The 27,967-nt window shown below is 39.7% G+C and overlaps 1 protein-coding gene and 1 long non-coding RNA gene across 2 annotated transcripts in view; one reads left to right on the top strand and one right to left on the bottom strand.

Annotated features, from left to right (window-relative positions):
- Positions 1-27,296, top strand: part of tex264a (testis expressed 264, ER-phagy receptor a) — a 79,733-nt gene extending 52,437 nt beyond the window's left edge. The window contains exons 3-4 of the mRNA XM_004544836.3: positions 15,064-15,235; positions 25,929-27,296. Coding sequence (XP_004544893.1) covers positions 15,064-15,235; positions 25,929-26,293 — 537 coding nt within the window. The 3' untranslated portion in view covers positions 26,294-27,296. The remainder of the gene's footprint in view (positions 1-15,063; positions 15,236-25,928) is intronic.
- The window catches only part of LOC143418619 (uncharacterized), a 52,460-nt gene continuing 38,221 nt past the window's right edge, over positions 13,729-27,967 (bottom strand). Inside the window, exon 3 of the long non-coding RNA XR_013098638.1 lies at positions 13,729-13,887. This is a non-coding gene — a long non-coding RNA (uncharacterized LOC143418619). The remainder of the gene's footprint in view (positions 13,888-27,967) is intronic.

Genomic DNA, 27,967 nt, shown 5'->3' on the forward strand with positions numbered 1-27,967 from the left:
AGGGGGGGAAGAGAGAAAAAAAAAAAAAAAAAACAAAAAAAAACTCCTGGGTCACCTGTATGGAGAGAAAGAAAAACAAAAAAAACAGGGGAGACAGCAAACAACAAAGAGCAACATAATAATAATAAAAAAAAAACACCATCACAATAAACTAGCTAGTCATAGATATCAATAGTTACTAAATAATAAACGATATTGTGCAGCACGCAAGATAGACAGCGCACAGTGTGCTTTGAGGCAGCAGCCAAGAAAGGTGTAGTCCGCATCTGTGAATACCCATGTGTACACCTGTGTGCATACCTGTGTGGATCAGCATGCTTGCATTCCAAAGGTTTCTCCATGTAATGATCTGCTAGAGAGTGTGGGGAGCCACAGCCCCGTCCTCTATGGTATCAAGCAGGTATGGAGGAGATCAAAACTCCAGACATCCAGAGGCCCCCAGAACACAAGAGACCAAGGAAGACCCACAGAGGGGCAGCTGCGCCACTGTCCCAGTAAGAGCTAAGGAGAGTCCCAGATGAGAGCTCATTCAGCAGCCGCGGAGCAGAAGCCAGGGGGAGTTGCAGTGACGCGCCCGTGAGCTCCGCTGGCAGCCAGCTGTGCCTGAGTGACCGAGCACCCCACCTCCAAAGTGGCCCGAGCGAGCCCCAATAAGCGGCCGCCAAGGAGTGAGCCGGTGTGTACCCGGACGCCCACCCCCAGATACAAAGATACCGGTATAATGTTAGGCAACGATAGGAAAATGAAATATCGCGATAGAATGGGAGTAAAACACGCATGTGCAGTGCCTTTGTTTTCATACGCACATGGCCGATTGTTGAGTGAAACAGATGAACCAGAATTGGTTTGTAAAAATGGTGCAACTTCAGTGATGTGGAACTGGTTTGGTGTTTGTCCGTCAGATACACGACAAAGCACATTTTTTTTGCAGAACATGCAAGCGGCCGTTGTTATTGTCATATTTGTCGGACTAAGATGCTCTTAAATCTGGGAGTAATCTGGGTCCTAAACTCAGTACACTTCAGGTCAAACAACACTGCAGCGTCACTTAGAGTTAAAAACTGTCTAAATTCTTTCATCTTTAATAAAACGATCAGCATTGCTGCTTTACCAGGTGTAACTATAAAGTTTAACTTCCAGGCATCCATGAAAACAAAAGTTATTACATTTAACGGAGTTAGAAGTTAGCAGGAAGCTAGCGGAAGTTAGCTCGCTAGTTTCGCTAGTTACCTAAGCATGATATAGCATGTTCTGACTGAGAGATTTCTGAAAAAAATCAAACGTACAGCTCTGCTATCACTTCCAACATAAATGAAGACAGGAAACTAAACAGCAGTGACGTTTGCAGGGTTACTGAAGTTGGGCTAGCTAGTATATAATGATGTGCTACGTGATCGCTAGCGACACAGCTATGTTAGCATAACATAAACAGTGAAGCTGGAGGACGAACACTAACACTTTTCCACTTATAAAAGTTAACGTGAAGGTTCTTCATGGTTAGAGACAAATGCAATCGCATGGCAGGATGCTGTAAACGGACCAAACTTCAGTCAGGAGAACAACTGAGATAATCCATCCACAATACGAGGTTAGTCATTAATATACTGCAACAACATGGGAATAGAGCAGCTGCCAGAGAATTCAACATTAATGAATCAATGGTACAGAAGTGGAGGAAGCAAGAAGAATGAGTTTAATAAAGTTTGATTTATCTGACTGCTTTGTTTCGCTTAATGTGCCTTATAATCCCGTGCACCTTACGGTCCGAAAAATGCATACTGCACACTGCAGTTTAATGTTGCAAAGCACCTATTTTTAACTTCAGTGGATATTATACATGGTTATGCTCAGTATATGTCAGCCCATTTCTACTGGAAATACCTTTTGGTTAAACTTTCAGCAAGGAATTTGCATTTGCACTGTTACATTTTTATAAAGCTTTAATGTACATAAAAACCAGCTTCTTGTTTAAGTGAAAATAAATGGAAGGTTGTCTTTTTGCGCTAGTAATGTTGTGGAGTTGTATTTTGTCTCGCATCAATTATATCGTCGGTTATATCGTTATCGCAAATTTTCAAATATATATCGTGATAAATATTTTTGGCCATATCGCCCTGCTCTAGTTTATAATGAACATTTTGGGAATTAGCCACTCTCACTGTTTTTTACCTCTTGCCAGCTCATCAGATCAATTGGGAGACCTCTGGAGGCCACAGCAGCTGCTGACTGAGTCGCTATACTTGTAGCTCATGAAGGCTGTGTACTTATTGATTGCACAGGTGCACAGAGAGGTTGCTACAAACCCATCGCCCTGCCTTCTGCAGCAATGCAATTTTCAGTCGTCAGATCTCTGCCACCTCCAGCCAGCCATGTCTGCACACTTCCACTGGGGCATGGAAGCATGGAGGTGATAGAGGTGATGGAGAAGGCCTGGGCTTGCTGAGAGGGATGCAGAAAATAGCCTTATTGGAGGCAGAATGAAAATGCTCTGTTCCGGAGAAGTGTGTGACCATAAGGGACAATCTGAATTGGACACCTCTGCAGAGGTGTGAAGTAGAGTTTTTGTCTCTTTCAACAGATAGGAAGGGGTGAGGAGGTTATGAAGGGTGTGAGGAGGGTGGATTGTGGCTGTAATAGTGCAGTGGGAGTAAATAGACCAGGGGATAGAGGGAACTCGGGAGACTGTCACCAATTATCACCAGAAGTCACCTACCTTTTGTATTAATTTTCATTTTTGTGTGCCTCTGGGCCGGGGTGAGAAATCATCCATCTATAAATAAATGTGCCCAAGTGTGTCCATATGTTCATGTGTGTATGAATGGGTTTGTTTTCTTTACATACCCTATTATGATGAAGTGACCTACACCCATAGCTAGAGGCAAGCTTCTTTTACCAGCTTGCACTGGGCTAGCAGTTTACTACATGGCTGAATGAACATTGTCTTCCTTTCATTATTCACTGCTGCTACACAGCTCACATGTTTCCTGCGACACGGAGGTAGGCTGTCAGTGTGTCTTACTCCTGACAACACTATAGCTTCAGCCTTTTAGGATCGCTAGTTTATTTAACGATAGTTAGCTGTGTTTAAAGAAGAGATCTACTATTAGCTGGGCAGATTAGGTGATTTACTCTGCTAAGTTAACACCAGAAATTAAACTGAAATATTGCAGTATGGGTTATTCAGACATGTCCTATATTAGAAATTACTTTAAACAGTTTAGAGAGACCATTGTTTATAGGATGAGCAATTATACTTACCAAAGTACCATAATTGAGGTACAGTGAATCTTAACATGTTAATATTTCAGAAGTCTGGGAATTATTGAGGTCAGTGTGCTAAATCCTTCAGGGACAGTACACAGTTGTAACACTTGTAGAAACTTTTTGAGTGTGGACCAAGGTAGTGGAAAAAAAAACTTTAAAGCCACACAGCTAGCATGTTTTCAACAAATATACAATTAAAAAAGTCCAAAAATAACCCACAAGGTAACATAACTATATCAGGTGTGATGGTGTTCTTTAACAGTGAGTAAGTGTGAGGGTGGATTTTTACCTACTGCACTGTAATCTGCCTTCATGGGCTACCTGTCACAAATTGCGTTCAGTCATGTGGGACAGTCAATTATAGGCTTCCCTGGTGGCTACTCACGTATGGAATATACACTTAACTCACCGATAGGATCGGCACATTTTAAAGTCCTAAATAACATCTTAGTGATTTACACGGAGTAAAAGGAGCTGTAATGAAGGGCGATAATTTGCTTTTTATTTGTTTGGCCATATTAGTCTGCCTTGTCTACCTATATTTAAAGCGGCAAGTTTCTAACATCTGCAACTCTGCACGACAACGAACGTCAAGCTGAGACATGGTGTTTGAGCTGGGAGTAATGATTCTAGCAGGAGTTTGAAAAGTGAGAATTGCCATTTCTTTAAGAGTTAATCAAATCTGAGCACAGGTTTTTTGACAAATTGATCTATTTCTTTATGTGATTGTTGACAATTGTGTAAACTATGTAGTGTGTTTAAAAAAAAGAATAGAAAACAAGCTAAAACAACAAAATACAGCTTGAGGTGAACAGCTCTCGTTATTAGGGATTATTAAGCTAGATCACAGGAATAGTCCCCAAATAAATCAAACTGTAGTTGCGGTAAGGCGTAAAGTCACACATCTTATTGCTCCTAAAACAAAATTCACCATGTAGTATTGGTCTCGGAAAAGGATGCTGGGTAAATTATCCACTGCTCACAGTTTAAATTTTATCCATGGGACCTGACAAACAACACACTGCATCCCTGAAAATATAAAGAACACAGTGAGGTGAGGATGACCCCCGTGTCTCGGTCAATCTAGAGTCAGACCTCCTGATATTTGCTGTGGGTTGTTCCTCGACTTTGTGAGTCTTCTGCATTTTCAAAGTGAGATTCTCCTGTGTCTTCTGTCTCTTCTTTTTCTGGCCAACAGCCAGAACAGCTCCTGAGCTGAACACAAACCCGGAGATGAGAGCTGAGACATGAAAGGAAGAACCAACCTAATGCTCAGATCTTTGAAAATCTCCTTTTTTTGATATCACATCTTTCAAGACACGTCTGCAAGTCTGCAAGTGAATGATTGTTTGTGTTAGCGTTATTCATCAGACCTAAGAGGATAGAATACATTTAATATGTGAAAGGCTAAAATACTTCTGCTGTATTTATGGCCTCGTTACTCTGGGGGGGGGTTAGTTCAGAGTTAGTTAAGCAAGGCAGTAAATGAAGCTCTAGGGGTGTTATTATCCATGTTCACCTTCCTGTTATTGCTGTTTCTGTTGAAGGAGGGGATACTGTGTGTTCACTGAGCTGCTGCCAGAGAGGTCAAAGACTATAAAACCCCAGGAGACTCTCCCCTATATCTTTATCTTTGTCTTGTAGTTCTCCCTACACACACACACACACACACACACACACACACACACACACACTCTAATTACACTGAAACACAGTGTGAAAACACAAACCTTTTTGTCCCAGTCAGTCCTGAGTAACCCACATGTGTAGTTAAATCACCATAAACTACTAACTTGGCACTGTAATGCCACTTGTTCCATATTCGATGCATGGGTTTTTGTGAGTTTTTGAAACCTCCTCATCCTCAGTACGATTTCTTTTTCCTGAAAAACATGAATAAATTGCACAACAATGCATATGTGCAAAATAATATTTAATTTATTATTTAATTTTAATATGCCATTTCTTTTTCAATCTGTCAGAAGGTTCAATTAAATCTCCAGTTTCAAAACATTGTAACTTTTTGGAAATTATTAGGGTTCAAGTCATTCGCTTTTGTGGTCTAGAAATCCTGTCAGACTTGGGTAATAATAGAAAATTGACTGTTGTCTCCGTTCAATCATTTGAGCAGCTGCTATCATTTCTCATATTTTCTTATAAGTGACAGAAAACCAGTTGCTTTTAAATTAATGTGAAAAAGTATGTATTTCAATCTCACCTGAGAAGACTTTTTATGAGACCCATCTGACTGATATACCGATCTTGATTGTTGCAGTAGCAATTATATTCCTCCTGGAAGGCTGCTTTATGAGCAGTAATTAAAAGTGGGGGCATTTCTATTGATTCAGTGGGGGAATTACTGCCTATATCTTGAAGTGAGTATTAATAAAAGGTCAGTCAGAGTACTATCCTGGGGATAAGACTGTGTTCAAGGGCACATCCACAGAACTGATGCTTCAACCTGTGTCCTTTGTTCTGTTTAATCATCTCGTTCTCCTTCAAACTGACTTGTTCTATGTTTGTTCACTTCACACCTCTTCTTCCACGGACATTTTGTGAGATCCTGTAAATATCACAGTACTTGTCTTGTTCTAAGGATAGAGCCTGATTAATTACTCATTACCTAATGAGGTATGTGATACAAGAAGCATTCCTAAGCCAAGATGATACTATTCTTTTCTGGTTAAAAATCCTGTACACTACATCGGCCAAGCAGCTGATATTAATTAATACTTTTCTTTACAGAGGAAATCCCGACATGGTTACACACAAGATAAAATATCCTGTGTAGGCATGAAATGCTGTATTGTAGTAACAATACATGCAGCAAATAACATATTTTTCTAACATTTTATGTTTTCTTTGCTTTTGAACTTCTGCCATGTGCCAGAGATTGTGATGTGTATTTTGAAGGTAGAGTACTACAGTACCCATGATTTCTTTATATTTTGCAGGGAATGTGGGAAATAGGTGCAGCAATGTATTGAACTATATGCAAACATTACATGGAAATACAGCTTATAAGGCAAAATCTCTTGAAAGTCTATGTTTGGTCGGACTGTCTTTACTTTTCAACACAGCCTGAACTCTCTTTGGCACTTTTCTTGTCATTTCTTGTAAGTAGTTTTCAGGAATAGTTCTCCAGGCTTCTTGTGGAACATTCAAAGCTCTTCTTTGGATTTTGGTCGACTGTTGTTTTGTTCTAAGTCAAGATGATCCCACCTGTGTGGTGGATCAAAATCGGATAGTACTTTTCTGCGCTCACAATTCTGTCAATTTTGACAAGATCCCCAACATCACTGGCTGAAATTCAGCCCCAAACCATGGCAGAGCCTCCACTGTGTTTTACAGGCGCAGGCTCTGGCTGTAGATACCCGTTGTACCTCTCTCCTGGCTTCCTGCATACATATTTGACGATTTGAACCACACCTGTTGCCGCACATTTTTCGTCCAGTTCTTGTTTAATCTGACATACCTCAACCTTCCCTTCCTTAAGAATGGCTTCTTGACAGCCAACTTCTACTGGGACCATTTCCAGTGAGGCGTCCGTGAACAGTAGATGGATCAACTGAAGGGCCAGATGCATGTTTTAGACCCTGTGTCAGGCTTTTGGTGGATTTCTTAAGGATGACTTTCAGATACTGTTCATCTGTTGTTGATAGTTTATAAGTTTGTCACTTGTTCGTTTGTCGTCCACTTGTCCAGTTTCCTAAATTTTTAGGACTCACTCCTCATACTAAGATATGCCTAAAACTGCGATATTTGCCAGTTTTCATAGATTCAACTGAAAACATGGTAACTAATACAGTAATGCATTATATTTGGCTCCTCTGAAGCAAAACATTAAAAAATGAGGGGTGGCTGGTGGATATATGATGGATATCACCCACTTCTGTGTCTTACACTTTGCCGCAACGCCTACATATATGTTTTTTCTACTGTTGTCAGCAAACAGCAGGCCCCAGAGTTTTGAGCTATCAGGCAAATCAAACTCCAGATTGTCTGATTTCTCTAATTAAAATGTGTTTTTTTCATAGACAAAATGTAACCAAATACAGTAGTGACTTTAGCAGGTGTATTTTTATTGAAATTCAAACTTCTGTGCCTTTAGCACTTGACTGCACATAATTATAAATGGATTTCACACCTCCACTATATTCTGATTTGTTTACATCACCAACTTGGGGATTATCTTCTGTTTATTTGCAAGCACAAGAGCTTTTCCTTCAGATGTATTATTAATGAAAAATTAAGAAAAGGCTATTTTGTATAGTAAATATTAATCATTAAATTGTATCCGCTGTCAATTTAAATGTAGTCAATTTAGTCTTTAGTCATCAGTAATCATTAAGAGGTGAGATTTCCTAATGTGATGAGGAATTTTGGAAAGTGTGGCCATGACGATGATAACCATTGAGTCTGCTAGGAGGCGACGGGCAAGGAAGCAGTGACCTGTTTTTCGATGGTTCAGCCATCTGCCTCTGTATCCTGCAGCAGAGCACATTTCATTCCCAGCAGCTTCAAGACACAGGTTAAGTGGAAGCTTGTTGACTCCATGATAAGCTTTCGGGAAATAGATGGCACCCAATCAGAGAGCAGACAGGCAGAAACCACAAAAGGCCACTGGGTGGAAAGAGAACATCTTGCTTGTCGTATAATTAAGACGTTCAAGCCGGGAGCGAGTTTTGATTATGACAGTTAATCTGTCTGCTATTTCTTTATTTATTTCCTCCGTGACAGTAAGTATAGATTACTGGTCAGTGAAACATACCCCCCACAGATCAGACCCCTTTGCTGTACATATCGTTGTTTAATAATAGATGTTAGTTGTTGCTGTTTTTTTCCTTTTGCTGGCTGTCAGATGAAATGGCTGTAATCATTTAAACAGGTAAGACAAATGAAACACACTGTGTATAACATGTAATATGGAACAAGCCTATTTCAGTGAAACTTATGTAACATCCATCCATCCATCTTCATCCGCTTTATCCGGGGCCGGGTCGCGGGGGCAGCAGCCTAAGCAAAGAGGCCCAGACCTCCCTCTCCCCAGCCACCTCCTCCAGCTTATCCGGGGGAATACCAAGGCGTTCCCAGGCCAGCCGAGAGATATAATCTCTCCAGCGTGTCCTGGGTCTGCCCCGGGGCCTCCTCCCGGTGGGACATGCCTGGAACACCTCACCCAGGAGGCGCCCAGGGGGCATCCTTGTCAGATGCCCGAACCACCTCAGCTGGCTCCTTTCGATGTGGAGCAGCAGCTGCTCTACTCTGAGCCCCTCCCGGATGGCCGAACTTCTCACCCTATCTCTAAGGGAGAGGCCAGCCACCCTTCGGAGGAAGCTCATTTCTGCCGCTTGTATCCGCGATCTCGTAACATATGATAGTGAATTATGCTCCAATCAGTACCAGTAATAATGCCTTGTGAAATAAACTAATGTATGTTAGACCTCCTGCTTTTTATATTAGCTGAGGAGGATTTACCACAAGAAAAAATACTTTGATTAAAAAAAGGTGGTGGTGGTGTGTGTGTGTGTGGGGGGGGGGACCCAACAATGTTGGAGTAAACAAAAGCAGGTTAGTAAGAAGTTATGATGAGAGATTTTCTTCATGCAGAAATAATCAAGGGACCCAGAAGAATAGTATAAAATATGAATATATTTATTATGAAAATGACTGAATATCAAGGAGAGGAGAAATGAAAACACATTACAGCAGGTATCATCATCCCTGTTCTGATGTTCTAATCTCACACAGAGTTTCATATACCCCCTTCTATGTCTGCTCTCCAGATAAGGAAACAAATTGTGCCTCTGCACTATCAAAAAGCAACTAGTCTGTCCTTGAGGCCTATCCTAGAGCCAAAACAAACAGCACCAAACACAACGTGGGTCATTGTTCTCCAAAAGGTTCCATCAGGCCTCCTGAAAAAGAAGTGCAATCCCCCTAAAATACAGGTGTTAACTTCATAAAAATCTATCACAGAAGTCACTGTCAGGTGTAAAGATTAATGCTGCCAGAAGACTTGAGCAGCTATAACATAGGCCTACCAGCTATAACAGGTAGGCTTATGTTTGAAAACTCTGCTTCCGTATATATTTTAGTATTTTTTGTCTCTGTTTAGTTTTCATTAAATATCATCAAAGACAGAAAAAAGCTAATTATGTTAATGTTACTTTGGGTACTTCAGTTTAGAGATTGCCTTTTGATTGTGCACTGTTCATAAAGGCAAGTACAGTTAAAGTGAAGAATCAATTACTGTGTAATTAGAAGTAGTTGTTTGTGTCGACAGCAAAAGGAGTAATTAAAAAAACTGTCACTGAGGTCTTTGAAATACCTTAAAGAGCAACAGAAGATACAATAGAAATGAATCTTATAACCACAGATTAAGTGTAGTGAAATGCCTGCAGCAGGGAAGATGATTGAATAAACAAACCTATGTGAAGATTTTATAATCGGAAAATTAGAATAAAAACTTTCAAAAAATCAACTTCGTATTGCAAAATATGTTAATGGAAGTGAAAAACACACCACTCGTAATTTTTAGGATGATTTTCAAAATAAATATATTCAACAACGTAACACTGTTAATGCGTTAGCAGGAGTGCAGTAATGATATTCACTGTTTCTGTTAAAGCAAATTACATTTATTTTGAAGAACAGCTCTAGAGTGGTGTGTTTGTGAATTAAGTAAGTGCCCAATGATTTGCCACAACAACTGAATGCCCTGCTGGAAAACTGTGTACATTTATATTGATGTCACTTTGGCATCTACGTACTTTAACACTGCTGCATTTTAAGCAACCACACCGCCAGCCCAAAGAACACAGAAGCTCCACCCACATGACCCAGCGGACCGTGCCCTAATGTTTTGGATGAGATAAGATGTTATAGAAACATTCCTCCTCAGGACTGAGATGGGCTAATATATGTGTCAGTAAATCACTATATAGTATTAATTGGTAATTAATTGGTAATATGCATGACATGATTTACAAAATTAAAAGGTCCAGAATCCCGTGCTGTCTAATAAGCTGTCTTTATAACACACTGGCATCCTGCAAAGTGGATTATTGAAAATGTGCATCATCTTGTGCCTCTTGTAGCTTCACATGCTGTTGTGTTGCTTTATTTGTTCATTTATTTTTTTATTCAGGTATGAGACTTTTGCAAAAGAAAGTACTTTGCATTTCCTGTGTTAAAGGCAAATTTTTTTATTTGTACCAAAGATAATAGAAGTTCTATCCTGTCTCCCTGATGTTGTGGTAACCATTAATTCATCAGATTCAGCCAAGTGTTTAAATAACATCTTGCAGTCACTGCTGGAAGAATCTTTTATGGAAAGAAATGGAAAATTATTAACAAATGACTGTTTTAAAGTAACTCTTACTGTCTGTAATGCAGATATATTGGTTTACACCTTTCTTATATGTGCTTTTCTTTCTTTTATCTGTTACCGTATCCCTTGGAGATACATGTATGCCTACAGTATAGTGAACTGTCTTTGTCTCAAATTCCCTGCTCATTATCGGAGTAGGTTCAAGGAGATGGGCACTCATTTGCATAAGGAGCCCCAAGGCTGGAGCCTCTGTGTGTAGCAGCCAGGTGATTCATACCAGCTCCTACAGTCTTATTTTGCAAGGATTAGATTAAAACCCATCAGTCAACCTAGATCACCCTGACCCATAGGAAATGGAGCCAGGTTACCGCAGTTAGGCCATCCAACTTGTTTCTTTCATTATTTCCCCCTCAGAGCTCAGAATAGCTTGTTTTGTAACATAACCATGACAACACAGCAAGTCTATACATTCACTTAAATTTATAGACGAGACCTTTATGAACATTTGCGTGGTGAGATGAAGAGCAGCGCGAGCATAAAAATTCAAACAGTGGAGTTATACTGTGTAATATAAAGAGAGCGAGTGCGCGAAGGTTTCCACGTGGGAACGAATATGTGCGCTAAGGAGAAATCAGCAGTGCGGTTTAACATAACAACACATTTATCCAGCAGCAGATTTAAAGAAATAAACCACGCAACATTTTCAAAGAGCAAAAAGAAGTTTTGAAAAGTGCACCAGGTTTAAGGGCTTTTTTGTTTTTTGGGGAGAAACTGCTTTTTTTTTTAAAAGTCGAAGTGGTCACTTCAGTTCTGAGAGGTTTAACTAACGAGCTGAACCAAAAGCACTTCTTATAAATGTCATTCTCGCTTATTTGCTAGTCGAAGAAAAAAAAGTGAATAGAATAAGAATATTTAAATCTATATAATGGTGCAAAGTCACATTTTTAGAGTTATACTTCCCTGGAGCTTTCCCTGCATGTTTCCTTCTATTCGAAGTCTCCTGTTTTTAATAGAAAAATATCAAGTATCTTCAAAGCTATTTCACAACTTCTACTTTACAGTTACTTTCTACTTTGTGTGGCAATAATTTAAAAAGATATATATAAACTTGGTGATAAAAGCTATGTTTACAAGGTTCAGTAGCTCAAATTAGCACCGGCTTGCTCAGTTTCAGCAGGAGATACCGAGGCATCAGTTATAACATAACAATCATGAGGCAATTTTTCTGTTTTGTGTGCTTTTAATACTTCAAGGGCATTTTGTTCTAATGCTTTTATAGTTTTACTTGCAGTTAGCATTGCATATTTTTTTACTTTTTCATTCTATTGATTTTTTGTAATTTTAGCTAAAAATAAGTTATCACTTAAATATGTTGTTATTAAGTTTAAAGACATGTACATAAAAAATAAATTACATTAATGAAATTGTTTGTGAATGCCATTAATGATGATAATGGAATGTTGTCTTATACAGACGCTCATAGCAAAGCGCACTCCTGTGTGTCAATGGCACGTTTTGCTCTCTAATGCAAGCGAAATCCTAACTGATCATTAAAAACTCCTTTTCCTGTCATCACGGCTGAAATCTGAAACACTTCTTTATTCAGTTAATGTTGAATTCTTTGCAGGTTTTATTCAAGTCTTAAAAGGGGCCCCCCATAAAGCTGTAAACATTCCTATTCTTGCTCTTGTTCTAAGAAATGAAAGCTGTGGGAAACTGACAAACACTGAAGATCGCATGCAGTGCTGGCAAGTTCTCCCTCCACAGAACAGTGCGGTCTTGCTCTAACAAGAATAGAAAGAGATGTGTGAGGCCCTGGAGCGCAACTGAGCAAGAAGACAAGTAGTTTGATGTATTTGTCGCCTCACAGGTCTTCAACTGGCAGCTTCATTAAATGGCACCCACCAAACACCATTATCAACACACAGTCAAGAGGCGACTCTTGGAAGCTGGCCTTCTAGGCATAGTTGCAACAAAAAAAAGCCAAATATGAGGCTGGCCAGTAAAAAGGAGATGATTAAGAGTGGTTAAAAAAAACCCCTCAAAGACACTGGACAGAGACAGTTTTGGGGGAAAGAAGTGTCGTGTATAGACACATGTGTGTTTGAGCTCTTAGATGTGGAGCAAATGGAAAGATGCTGAAGGAGTGCTTGAAGCCATCTTTCAAGCATGGTGGAGAAATGTTATGGTTAAAGGTTGCTTTGGTGTTGGTAAAGGGCATATTTGTAGCGATTTAATGCCCCAAAGCACAGCTCAAAACTATGAAATCTTTTGAGTGTTTTGGAGCCATTTGCTGATATCAGTTGTCCACATAATGCTTATGTCCTAAAATGTCAGGAATGTGGCTCCCAAAAATATACAAAAACAACAATATAGTTAGACCCAAAAAGGTCGGGTTTTCCTGGACTCCTTGCAAAACTTTTGCACCACCTTTTAATCATTTTCACCAATGGAGAAAATCTCATAGGTATGCATTAATCTGTGCAATGTAAAGGCAGGCCGGTGCAGCCTCAGTGTGGCTGCGCAGTGAAAGAAAACTGGAAGAGGGGGGTCAGTTCTCAGTGACCACTGCCAAAGCTGATTGAGGCAGAGGCTGTAATTGCTGTGATTGTGAGGGCAGCCTTGGTATGACAAAGCGGTCACTGTACCCATGGCTGTAGTTGGGCTGTTGCAGTTCTGACTGTGACACATCTGTTAATGAGAAGAACACTGACTGCACATGTGTGTGTGAAGTGATGAATGTGCTGTAATGGGGTTGGCGGTTTAACACATTTGTCACAGAAGCAAATAGTACAGCCGTACATATTCACAGCACCACAGAGTCAACCTTCGAATGCAGCTGTCTGAAGGCTGAGTGATAACTGTATCCAGCCACAGCTTCACCTATAAGAGCCAGACAGAGCAGCTGCAGCTGTGCTCACAGCCAGCAGCTGTATACAGTCATAAATTTGCCTTTAATATGAGGAACGAGAAAGAATTATGTAAAACAACCCATCATACTGAGCTCTCTTCTCTTTAGTAGCTACAGAGTGTTACCCTTAGCCGGATCTCTATTATAAGTGAACAACTAGGCAACTTTTTTTATGAATCATAAGGAATAAAAAAATAAAATCAAGGGCAAAAACACTGCGTGGGATTTTTATTGACTTGTGTTCATGTCTGTGCATTCCAGCATTCATATGTCACTTTGCAGCCGATCACAGCTGAGACCAGCCTGTGCAGCTCACCTCTGCTTCTGCCGCGCTCTGATGGCTCATCACACAGCTCATTCCTCTGCAGTCCCTTGAGAACTATATGAAAGCATAAAGAAAAATTATGAAAGGCTAATGTCCACTTTAGAGGAAAATATAGTATAATATTTATAAACTCTCCACTCACTGCATATACTTCTTGCGGAGAGTGTAGACGCACTGATGTAGATGGTAATGCAACTTTAATGAACTCACATGGAAGGGGATACAGTATATACATATTAATGTGTGAAAGACATAGTGTTATATCAGCAAAGGCACTTTTGAACTGCATATTTGAAATGTTTTCTGCTTGTTTGAGGTGTTCATCACACTCCTTCAGCACGGGTCCTCGGTCCCTACGCTCTTTGTCGTGTTTTATGTGAGAAGCATTGAAAGAAAGGATTTAACCAGCAGTTTTATGAGGCCTTTGGGTGTTTTAAATTTGTGTTTAGCTTTTGTAGTGCAAAATAATAACTTGGAAAAACATGATGGGTACAGTGAGAACTGAAGATGTCCTTTACTCTCAGTGTTGAAGTTAATTGAGTCTGCTCAGACCTTTTTCATGCAAATGAAACACGAGGGCCTTTGCATCACTGCTTCCTAAACACTTTTTCAGGCATGTCTGACAACATAAGGCAGAAAAGTTCATATCCTACCACCAAAGATAAAAAACAGAATCACAGTTCTGTTTTTTTAGTTAGTTAGCTCGACTCCATCAGAAATCTGTAGTTTTCCCCTGGTCGTGTACGCCACAGCTGCAGTGGCTCTATTCCCCACCAGTGGGGATCACATTTTGAGAACCAGTGACCCCGGTGCCACTGGCACTGTGAAGAAAAGGGCATGTTATTTGTTTAAAGAGATTGTGCATCACTTGAACTTGATCATTGTGAAGATGATTATGTAGAATTCTGTTATCTTGTGTGAGTCGTTTAAGCAGATAGTCTGCTCTCTGTTGATCTGATCTTTCTCATAACTCAAAGCTAGTCAGACTTCATGCTGTCTGTGTGCTTGTTTTCCTTCTTTTTCCTCTTCCAGCTCAGTGTAATTATGAAAGGTTATCACTTTCTCAATTAGAGACACAAGCACAAGTTTACACAAATATTAAGGTGACATTCGACAGTGTCTTTGTGGTTTTTACAGAACGAACGCGCCTATCTTTGCAAGGGTAATAGGATATTATAAGGTAAATCTCACTTCCTGTTTTGTGTCTTTTTTCTTTTTCCATTTTAATAGGAGAGGAAGCTTTGTGCATTCCCAACTATTGAGATCTACAGTTCGGATGTCATCAACTATATGGTTCCGCTGTCTCGTCAGACGGACTTCTTTGTACCAGAAATGAAAGAGGAGGTCAGAACAGATGTGAAGGAAGAGGACTCGGACGACGATAGAGGAACCGACATTACAGGTAAAGATTTTACACATCCTCGGATACTGTCAGCTCCCCCGGAGGCAATTAGTGACAGCATCAAAAAGATTTCTCAAACAAGAAGAAAGAGCTGTCAATTTGTCTGATTCAAAATTAAGGGACAGTTTTCAGAGCGGAACAACTTTAGTTTAGATTTTTTGTGTGATTTATTTATTTATCTTTTTTAAAATCTAGCCGTCAAAGAATTAATGCTTTCGGTTTTCACCTGCTGTTCTCAATTACAAAATGTATATCAGTAAAGATTTTCAACTTTTAATGTGTCATTCATTGAGATCTGATATGTGATTCAGGTGTTTTCTTAATTCGTTTGATGCGTACATTTTATAAGGAGTTTGTAGGAGAGCGTAAGAGAGTAGTAAGGTAACTAAACATAACTTAACCGATTCCTGTGGTTTAAAGTATCACCGGACTGCGCTGATGTGCAGCTATATTCTGCTATTCTCGGATTATGTGACAATAGAGCAAACCTCACCATGTGGCCAGTGGTTTTAGCCACAATGAGGTGGTTAGCCTGATGAGTCAATGATGTGTGAAAGCAGCTTTAAAAAAAATCAGGGACAACCAAATGCCACGTGAAAAAGGAGCCATCATGTGGTTATACTGCTGTCGTCCAATTTCAGTCTTACCAAGCATTCATTTTTACTCTGTTGATCCTACAGCTTGTGTCAGTTAAAAACAAACAAAGAGAAAATGTGTAACAACTTTTATTTTGTCTGCCACTGCGCTGACTCCTCTCTCGCCCTGGATCACAGAGGATGGGTGATATCTGAGACTCTGTAATTGCTCTGTCATTACAAGTATGTGCCTTCAAGCGCGATGTCTTCCATGCTGCCATTACTCTTTGAATCACAGCTGACCTGTGGGCTGGTCTCAGAGCCGTATTGACTTAATCAGCGTACAAATCTCCGGAGAACAAAAATGGTGTTGCTCTGTGGGGACAGAGTGAGTGGGGATGGGTTGATTTAAATCAGGTGCCTTAAGAATAGATCATGTGACATCCCTTGTAAGCACAGCTTAAATTTCAGAGACGTATATGGAAGAAGGCCTAACATGTTCTGACCATGGTTAGTTGGCAGCCACCTTTAAAATAAAGCGTCATTACATGACAGAGGTGAAGACCACTCTCCATACACAGCAGCTTTATCCGCTGTGGAGACTCTCACATTCTGAGAGGCAAGAGCAAACTGAGTCAGAGCTATTCACAACTTTAAATGAGTTTGTCAGCATCATCAGACCGAGACAAAGTTTTGATTATTGCTTCCCTAACAAATGAGAAAGTAAATAAGAAAGAACTAAAGTGCCAGAAAGCATTTAAATACGTTAATTCAGATCAAATTAATTCGATCTGCCACGTGTCTTAATCACATGAGGAGAAAGTGATTTTGCAACGTTGCACACTCTTACTTTTTATGCATTCACTCACTGGTCTCCAAATCTTTTGTTAATTCGTCGTGCCGCCGTGTCTGCGTTAATCCAGCAGACCATTGTGGCTGTGTGCTCGGTCTGGAGCCGTAGCCAAGAGTTAATTAGTTTGGCTTACCATGAAGACTAGAAGTAGGGAATAGACAGCTAGCCTTGCTCTTTCCAAAGATGTCCCCATCATAACTAATATTACTAATGAACATGTCTCCAAATAGAAATGTAAAAGTTTCCTTTTTTTAAGTAGAGATGACACAGCTATAATACAATGTCAATGAAAGGACACATCTACATGTGAATTTACTTAAAGATGTGTCTGTATAAAAATATTTTAGCTTAAGCTTAAAAAAATCAAAGAGAGAGGCTGGAGCAAAATAAAAGATATTATGAGTCTCTGTTAGGCTCTAAGATCAGAAGACAAACAGACTCACTCCACACAGACGAGTGGTGTGTCCATTGTGCAAAGCTCAAAGCTAGCCAACAGCAAGGTGGTCAGTGCAATGGCTGTTTTTGGGTGAATAAACACAAAAGGGTAGATTTTAGGGAGAATTATTGCCTCTAACCGTTTCCTTATACAGTGACTTACTGGATTCTCCTCTGGCTGCCTGCAAACATTACATTATTGAAAACAAAAGCGTTTGTCGAAGTTTCAAATAGAGCAGGGCGATATGGCCAAAAATATTTATCACGATATACATTTGAAAATTTGCGATAACGATATAACTGACGATATAATTGATGCGAGACAAAATACTCCACAACATTACTAGCGCAAAAAGACAACCTTCCATTAATTTTCACTTAAACAAGAAGCTGGTTTTTATGTACATTAAAGCTTTATAAAAATGTAACAGTGCAAATGCAAATTCCTTGCTGAAAGTTTAACCAAAAGGCATTTCCAGTAGAAATGGGCTGACATATCCTGAGCATAACCATGTATAATATCCACTGAAGTTAAAAAGAGGTGCTTTGCAACATTAAACTGTAGTGTGCAGTACGTATTTTTTGGACCATAAGGCACATTGAGCTAAACAAAGCAGTTAGATAAATCAAACTTTATTAAACTCATTCTTCTTGCTTCCTCCACTTCTGTACCATTGATTCATTGATGTTGAATTCTCTGGCAGCTGCTCTATTCCCATGTTGTTGCAGTATATTAATGACTAGCCTTGTATTTAGGGTTGCCAACCGTCCCTTAAAATACGGAATCGTCCCGTATTTCGAAACAAAAGTACACGTCCCGTATTGAGCTAATAAGGGACGCACTTTGTCCCGTAATACAGTGAGAATCAAAAGTAGTCTATAACTTTTAATGGAATTAACGCTTTGTTTGAAAACATAATTCCCAGCCCCTCTCCTGCTTTGTGACCAATGAGCTGACAGCACACTTATGACAATTCGAGTATGACAATTCAGATTACCGCTCATCTCATTGGTCGAGGAAAGGTCGCTTACGGAGAAAATACCGGAAGACAACAGATGACCACAACAAGAAGCATGGCCAACAGGGAAACAAACGCCGACACTGCGGTGCAAGTCTCGGACGACAGTAGACCTAAAGCTGGGCAGACACTGTGCGATTTTTTCAGTCACGTTATTCAGCTCCTGCTCAAACTGCACGATTGACTCGCAGGGGTTAGAAGTTCGTAGGTCATGATGCAGGTCTCACACTATACCGCCCGATGCTCTGATGCCTGACCTGAGTGCTCACACTGTGCCTCCATAACATGAAGGTTATAACAGAAAATCTGTCGCGCTCTCTCTCTCCGTCTTACACTCACACAGACACACACACCACCACCATCAACTTTGCTAAATTGCTAATGAAAAACACTCATCAGGCAGCTGTGATTGAGCAGCAGTGTAAATCCAACTATTTTCACGGTTGTTGTGGTCGTGATAATTTTGTGATGCCACATCGAAAAGGCTCGGATGAGCTTTCCAAAGTTCTACAAGTTGTGCCTCCATCGCTTGTGTCCAGATCACACGCTGCACTGCCGTGCTGCTCCATCTTTTACACCAACGTTTACGTGTTTGTGCGTGCGCAGTGTGAGCGGCTGTGGTGAGACCCTCACGAGCGACTGATGATCGGGAGCTGGTCGTGAGGTGTTAATCACTTCTCGTTACCCCACGTATACTACACGATGCACGATGAAGGCCAAAATCGGTCCGATCACTCAAAAATCGGCTCAAAATGGGCCTAAAACCGCACAGTGTGAGCCCAGCATTAGAGCAGCAATGTTTGTTCCCCTCAGAGAAAGGGAAGAATGGGAAAAGGAAAACACCTGGCTGGAAAAAGTTAATATGGGCATGTGCAGTGAATATCAGCGCTATGTGGCCAGAAGTGTGATAATATAATTTATTTTGTGTAATAAACAACTGCAAGGATACATGAGTACAACAAATAGATGACTAATACATAAAAGTAATACACAGATGAATAATGATGATGAGTTAAGATGCGTAATCATGGGAACAAGCGGGTTTACAAACAGGAGCAGCTGATTAGCATTAGAAAAGCTGAAATAATACCTCAGCTGAAGCCAATTGTACTAAATGCACTAAATGTGCACTGTTACAAGAATGTTTTTCTTTCTATTGTTTTCTATTATTTTAAGTTAAGCAGGACAGAGTTCTTTTAAAGAAAGATTTACTTATATTCTCAAAAGTTAAGCATGACAGGCTTCTGTTTAAGAAGGAGACCTGTTTTACTGTGTTAATGTTGTCATTTTGAGCTAAAAATAAATGGCTAAATGATCATTTGTTTCACATGTGTTCATATCACAAAGAATAGAATATGCATCTACTTAAATCAAATTCAAGTCAAAGGGTTAAAAAAATAATTTCACACACAAAAAAAGAGCTAGAAAATTCACCACACTGGGAAGGGTGAAGACAACTGGGTCGCCCGGCCCTGGCCACGAGGTGTCCCTTATTTATTTTTCAGGGAGTTGGCAACCCTACTTGTATTGTGGATGGATTATCTCAGTTGTTCTCCTGACTGACGTTTGGTCCGTTTACAGCATCCTGCCATGCGATTGCATTTGTCTCTAACCATGAGGAACCTTAGTGTTCATCCTCCAGCTTCACTGTTTATGTTATGCTAACATAGCTGTGTCGCTAGCGATCACGTAGCACATCATTATATACCAGCTAGCCCAACTTCAGTAACCCTACAAACGTCACTGCTGTTTAGTTTCCTGCCTTCATTTATGTTGGAAGTGATAGCAGAGCTGTACGTTTGAATTTTTTCAGAAATCTCTCAGTCAGAACATGCTATATCATGCTTAGGTAACTAGCGAAACTAGCGAGCTAACTTCCGCTAGCTTCCTGCTAACTTCTAACTCCGTTAAATGTAATAAATTTTGTTTTCATGGATGCCTGGAAGTTAAACTGAATTGTTACACCTGGTAAAGCAGCAATGCTGATCGTTTTATTAAAGATGAAAGAATTTAGACAGTTAACTCTCAGTGATGCTGCAGTGTTTGTTTGACCTGAAGTGTACTGAGTTTAGGACCCAGATTACTCCCAGATTTAAGAGCATCTTAGTCCGACAAATACGACAATAACGACGGCCGCTTGCATGTTCTGCAAAAAAATGTGCTTTGTTGTGTATCTGACGGACAAACACCAAACCAGTTCCACATCACTGAAGTTGCACCATTTTTACAAACCAATTCTGGTTCATCTGTTTCACTCAACAATCGGCCATGTGCGTATGAAAACAAAGGCACTGCGCATGCGCGTTTTACTCATATTCTATCGCGATATTTCATTTTCCTATCGTTGCCTAACATTATACCGGTATTACCGTGAACGGTATAATATGGCCCAGCCCTAGTTTCAAACTATTCTTTTGTTGTAGTATTTCAACTGCTGTGGTACCAGTCTAACGATGATTTATCACATCAGTTTATACTGTTCACAAACTATTCAAAGACAGTTCGATAAACATTGGTCTTACTAAGTGGTACAACAGAAGATTGTGTTTAAACATTTGTCACATTCACTTTAAACACTTTTTTTTGGAAAGATGTGATATTTCTTTTTATGCTCCACATTTAACACGCAGAGCCTTTTTAATCATTCAGAACAATGCTGACACTGCTAACAATGCTTAGCTACTGTGTGTAGTAGAAACGAAACGATAAGTGGAGTTTGCAGAGAGGTGGATTTTTTATTTATTTATTTTATTTTGAAGAGTTTCTTTTATCAGAGAGTTGTGTGTTCTGCTTTTTCATACTTGTGAAAATTGGCTTGGAAATCAGTTTCTGTGGAAATATTTGTTGAATGCCTTTGAATACCGTTTCTTCCGTCAGAGAAATGTTTTTTTACCCACTTCTTGGCAGTTTTCCTTCTTGGCTGTGATCTGTGGTTTTGAATTAACGTCCATAAATCGTCACTGTGAAAAACAGAATCTATCTTTATTAAATGTCCATTACTCAGAATGCCAAGACGTGCCCAGTGCTTAAAACATTTTAGAGCATCATTTGGATATCACAAAAGGCTATTTATAGGTAGATCATGAGGAATCTCCAACACTGAGGTCAAATCAGTTTTCTTTAGATAACAGATAAATGAAAAGTCCCCCAAATATTCTGAATGAGTGAGTATTTGCCTTTGATTAAAGAAGTCCTTTTTCTATTGGCAGGGTTGTAGTTAAGGTGGCAGGGTCAGAATTTTGTATCTGTAGTTCAGCATGCTCCTGGTGATGCAGTGCTATGGGGAGTATTTTCTTTTCACACTTTGAACCCTGCAGTACCAACTGAGAATCATTTAAACACCACAGCCTACCTGAGTATTGTTGCAGAGCATGTCCATTGCTTTATGACCACAGTGTACCCACCTTCTGATGGTTGCTTCCAGCAGGATAACACGCCAAAGCTCATCTAACTGTAGTTAGATGACCTCAACAGTCACCACATCTCAGTCTAGTAGAGCACCTTTGGGATGTGGTTAAACAGGGGATTTGTCACATGCCAAAAAAGGGTTCAAACCAGTGCAACTCATGAAGTGGCTGGGGAGTGTGTCTTGAGTGGCAATTAGAGCAGACACACTATATGTAAGCCGATACCAATTTAATGGCGATTGACCATCTGTAATATATATTATATATGCGGCCCAGCTCTGCTCATTAATATATTTGACAACATTAACTGTACATCAGGGCTGTACACTGTTTACTTTAAGAATGAAAAGACATTTTACTATGATATTACTGCACACTGAAGCAAACAACAAATACAACCAAACAATCCAAATTAAGAAGTTTCATTAAACACAGTGTAAGTGTGTTTTTTATGATGAGCTTCCTTAAAACGCTTGTTCTCTTTGGCTCTCATCTGTAAATATGATGATCCATTAAGTGTATCACTTCTTAATGTATGTTTATGCATTCCTTTTCGCACTCTTCTCGCAATCCACTCTGCTTATCCAAGCACTAAGGAAGCCCTGTCTGTGTCTAATTACCTCCTTAAAAATCCTCTTCTCTTTTTCAAACAGTTTGAAGAACAAGACCTTGATTCTCTGCTAATAATCCCAATGGGCCCAATTTAACAACTAATTTAGGCAAATGTTACCTAAAAGACTTTCACAGGCTTCAACCACACTAGCAATTTCAGGACTTGCTTGCAGTTGTAGTGAAGGGTGAAAGTTGTCCAGTATGTTGAGGTTTTTCCTTGGGGGGCTGTCCACCCAATTACCCTAAATAGACCCATTATTTCCTGTAAAACCTTATATTGTAAAATGAATCTTTGGAACAATCTTTTCACTGCAACACACAAATGAAATAGACTATGGATCACTACATTAACCCGTTTATATGCATTTTGAAGCAGCACCACCGTGTCAAATAACCACTTTCTGTGCCACCCAAGACTGTTCCCATCGGGTGTGTTTGGACATGCTAGCTAATCAACAGGCTCATAAATAGTTATTATAATGACCTAAATGGACTTCCATATGTAATATTTTACACTCCAGACAAGATCAGATCTGCTGGATGTGATAATTAGATTGTTGGGATTCAAATAAAAAGAAATGGTGAACCTCACAGAGCAGCTTGGAGACTCCCTGTTTATTGTGTTTGGGTCCCTGATGATAGATTTAGTGCAGACACACTTAGATGTGTGGATGAGATTCATTTGGAGTGTGAAGGCAGAAAGACAATGATGTGGATAAAAGTGTTTTAGTGTCTAATGGGATAGTCAAGTCAGATTCGGTTTTATTTGTCAAACACATTTCATTTTAAGGCTGTCCTTCTACTTTGCAGAAACAATTTAAGTCTGTGAAGGCAGTCATCCAGGTCATTGTAGTCTAAGGAGCTTGGAAAGAAAAGCATTTGGACATCTTTAAGTTGCTTGAAGACGTTTCATCTCTCATCTGAGAAGCTTCTTCAGTTCAGAACTGAGAAGCTTCTCAGATGAGACGTCTTCAAGCAACTTAAAGAAGTCCAGACGCAAAAATAGACAAGCTTGAGAGTCAAACTTGGTGTGACCACCTATATTCTTTAAGACAGTCTGAACACCTTTAGGCAAGATTTCTTATCATTTCTTTAAGTAGTCTTCAGGAATAGCTCACCAGGCTCCAGGAGGACATTCAAAGCTTTTCTTTGGATGTTGCCTGCATTTTATTCCGTTCTCTGTCAAGATGATCCCACACTGCTTCAATAATGTTGCGGTCTGAGCTCTGGGGAGGCCAATCCATGACTGCTAGTGTACCACTCTTTGCTTTTCTACCCAGGTCTGATTTTACTGTACTGATAGTGTGTTTGGAATCAATTAAATGCTGAAAAATGAAACCTTTTAAGATAGTATCACAATATGTTTGTAAGTCCACCAGTTTTAACTAGATCCCCAACACCACTGACTGAAATGCAGCTTAAGCCATGACAGAGTCTCCACTGTGTTCTACAGATGGCTGTAGAAACACACTGTTTTACCTCTCCACTTATCTGAACCAAAACAATTAGATTTGGATACATCACTCCATAAAACCTCGTGCCACTGATTTTCAGTCGAATTCTTGTATAATTTGTCATACCTCAACTTTTTCTCCCCGTATCCCTTCCTTAAGAATCCTCATCAGAATTTGAGAGGAGCTTCAGCGAGTAGCAGATGGATCAGCTGAATCTCTTCTGTCAGGTCTTTGCAGGATTTCTTCCTGTTTCGTAAGGACATTACTTTCAGGTGTTATTCATCTGCTGTAGGTTTTAAACCTGCTCTTTTTTCTTTTGCCCTCCAACTGTTTACTTTTCTCAATGTTTTAAAAGACACACTGCACACCGTGCTGAAATATGCCAAGTTTTTTAGTTAAAAATTATTTGTGAATTACCTTGTTGGTGCAAAAGTCTAATTTTATACCTATCAAACGGATTTATCTTTGGAAATTTTGTTGATTCAACCAAAGAAATGAAATGAAATGAACTGTTTTTGTGACAAGCTGTTAGTTGCCTAACAATGTATTTTTTTTCTTTTCTTTGCCAAGATGTCTGTTATGTGTAGACACAACAGTGGTTCATCCCTTTAGTTTGGCACTTTTATGGTTAATGATTCATAGATCAAGTGGGTTAACAAACAAAAAAGCATCCTCTTTGATACTGGTCAGGTACAAGGACTGAACTGAAAACAAGCGAACAAGCATCCAACGTCCAAAGAAAAACTTTCAAAGACCTTCAGAAAGCCTGGAGAACCTTTTCTCAACACCACTTTAAAATAATTAAAATGAAGTCTGGCTCCTTAGAAGGAAAATATAAAGAAATGAGGAGTGGCTCAAGACTTTTGCGCAGTAATGCATATATGTATAAAATCAAACTTCAACACATTAATTCAGCATGTGATCACAGCTTTATACAGGGAGCCTTTTTAAAAGTTATCGTCACATGGGCTTTTCCTCCACTTCTTTGAAGTATCTTCGAGAAGACCAACTGCGGAAAGATCACTGAGTAATATTTCTTCTGTAGGTGGGAGGTGTGATGTTCTTCTCACATTTCTTGCCCTAATGCCAGTTTTCATTTGTAATTTTAGGGAGGCTAAGCAGAAAAAGCTTTATATCTTTCATGTGTCTCTGCTTACATCTTTGGCCCATGCAGAGTATTTTTCTTTCCGTGAACCTTGAACATGTTGTATTTAAACCTTCCTGTAAGTTTTAGTTTTTAAATTTCTCCTAAATAATGCAGATTTTTTTTGGTCCACCTACACAGTACAGCAATAACCTTCCAAATCGCTCGCACAAAAACTCCTATGAATAACATTCATCAGGGACAATAAGTGGTTATTGGGTCACAGTGAATCATAGATCAAAGGGCAATTAGAATCAGGTTTAGACAGAGAGCATTAGTAAGCTGATCATGTGGGTGAGAAAATCTCCATCAATCAGGTTAATGGACATTCTTTGTGATTACAGATATGCAATATGCACAGCAAGAATATCCCTCTCTGCAAATTATAGTCCATTACACAATTTCATGCAAGTAATGCCAACATGTAAATGACTGGTCTGTGACTTTTGTATAAATAATGTCTCTCAATAATATTTTGGTCCCTCTGAGCTCATCTGATTAGTTAAAGTTGACTGAGCTACATCTGCTGAATTTTAAGCGGTGAGCACTTTTAGGTTTCATGAAGCCAACGTTACATTTCTAATCTGTGATCAAAGGATGGAGGAGTATGTAAGTGCATATACCCATATCTTCACATCCTTGCATCATTTTTGATGAGCTTCAATACTAAGCATATTGTTAATGTTAATTACCCAACCAACATTGAGAAGATGATGCTTTTTAACCATATTCGCAGTGTTGCCATGGATCATAAAGTCACGAGATATGACAACCGATTGTGAAGTTGGCTACAGATATATACATGCAGTAACTACTATTTTCCGTAGCTGTTCCCATTGTTTCTTTCTTGCGTGCTTTGTGTAAGTAATAGTCTCTGCCTTGCCACCATTATTTGAATATCTGCAGCAATGTCCCGGAGGATGAATCCTAATGACTTTGTTCAGCCACTGAAGTTTTCACATCGCTACAGAGTATCAGAACACCACCTTGCTGAATTAACAAAATATTTAGTACAGACTTCCTCTGTTCACCTGTAAAATCAATCTTTCAGTTTTAGTCTACGTGAGCTTTCCTGCCTTTCCTCCAATGATTTTATTTTGTTAATTAGTTGTGCATGACCCATTTTCTCACAGCCAATTTGATCAATTTCTTCTGGTTTTTTTTGTTTTGTTTTGTTTTTTTGCATTGATGCAGGTGCAGATTCCCACAGTGATGTGAGCTCAGTAAGCGGTGGCGTGCCCTGGGACAGCAGAGAGACGTCCCTGGCTGTTTCCACAGCCGCTTCCATGGCTTCCTCACTGCCCCTGAGAGACGTTTTAGATGCCAGCGAAGACCTTAAATACAGGGACCATAGCGACAGAGGCTCTAATGACTCAGTGGGCAGTGGCTCCTCCTTTGAAGAGCTTGACATGGATCAGGAGGAGCTGGGGGAAGGTGAAGAGAGGGTGAAGAAGGAATATGGGGAAGAGGAGGACACTCCTGAAGGTGAAGGCGGAGCTAGAGAAGGAGCTGAACTTGCGGCTGAGAAGAAGGAGCGCTTAGGGGAAGGAGAGGAGTAGGGAGGATGCTGAGGAGATAAGGGATGTAGCCACGTAACACTGGCATGCTGGAGAGCTTCTCAGCTGTGCTGTTGCTGGTTATCTGTCATGTAAACTTGTTGATGGATCTAAAGCCGTTAATGTAATGACCAACATGCCGTATTTCCGCGCCTTCTAAATCTCTTTTTGAAGCCTGTACTTTCTGTTATGCTCTAATCTCAGTTCAAAAGAAAAAAGAAAAAAAAATCCCGATCCTGTATCTCTGCCTATACAAACATACACACAACAAATGGGAGATTCAATTAGATATTTCATTTTAATTGTAATCCTGTTTGGATCACTTTAATTCCCTTTCAGATTAGAAGTAACCTTTCAGTTTAAGATTAAGGATTAAAAGCAAGGGGGAAACAGAGTTACCAACTATCATGGATCATCAGAAAGTATATGTTGTTTTGCCCATATGTGACAGGTGATATTGCAACCCCACTCTCAAGGTCAAGTCCTGAGGAAATTTGTGTCACGCGTTTGTGCGCATTACCCGACTTTGGTGTTGTGATGTAACGACTGGGTGAAAAAGTGCAGGCGTTGCCGCTGCTGTAGAGATGTTCATGGTGCTGTTTCATTGTGTTATTTTATACGAGGGGAAATTCTAAAAGCTGAGGTGGAGAAAAAGATTATTAAAGTAACATCATCAATGCCTCCGGGTCACCAGGACTAAGATTTAGATTAAAGTTCAAACATATTTGTAAGCTTTCCCCCTGAAAGGTGTACAGAATATTTTATTGTCACTCTGCAAAAAGAGGTTAATTGAATTATTTTAACGTATTGTTCATTTTCTGTGGGCAGTTTGTTCTGCCACATTTCATTTACATTTATGTTGTTGTAGACAAAATTCACCTATTATCTGAAACTAGATGTAACATGTTTGTAGGTTGACGTCGGATATGATGTACGATGCATTGTATGTCTTCCTGTGTGTAATAAAATTTTCAAAGAAATGTTAGTTTGAGAAGAACAGCAAAAATGGTCTCCGCTCTGCTGCTTTTATCTATATTTTTTTGTGCATTTCCCAACAGGGATGCAGGAAGGTAACAAAGTGTGTGTGGCAGTCAAAGCTTTCTCTGAAGTTTCACGACTTTACGATGTAACGATTGCTTTGTGGGGATTACATGTGAATTCATAAGAAGCATAAAAGAGAAATGGTACAAAATAGCCCATAACATCAGTTTTTCAGTGCTGGGTGAGTTAAACAATGCACTGCTTTAAGGGTTGTTTTTTTTAAGTGAGCAATTTCCCCAGCACCCTTAGGACTGGGAAACTGGGAAACTGTTTAATCAGAATGCATAAAATAATACAAATGTAGATACATTTGGAAAGCATAAACACTTAAGATTAGTCTCACAAAATGTTGTTTATCCAAATGCCGGCGCTGCATCGATCGGGTCAACATTTGACTGAGTGGTTTGGCATTTGTTCTACAATTTATTTAATCAGCTGTGTGCACAAAACAACAGGAAGAATAGGCTCCAGCTGACTACTGAAGTTTGATGGACATACTTGTTCTTTAGCCTGCGGTTCTTAATGAGCATCATGACCTATAAGTGTTAATGTTTTGTTTCCAATCCAGCGCCATTGTAACCATGGTAATTTTACTGAGTAATACGCCATTAACCAGAGAGAGAGAGAGAAAAGCCT

Source organism: Maylandia zebra, linkage group LG5 (genome assembly GCF_041146795.1).
Source record: "Maylandia zebra isolate NMK-2024a linkage group LG5, Mzebra_GT3a, whole genome shotgun sequence".
NCBI lineage: Eukaryota > Metazoa > Chordata > Actinopteri > Cichliformes > Cichlidae > Maylandia > Maylandia zebra.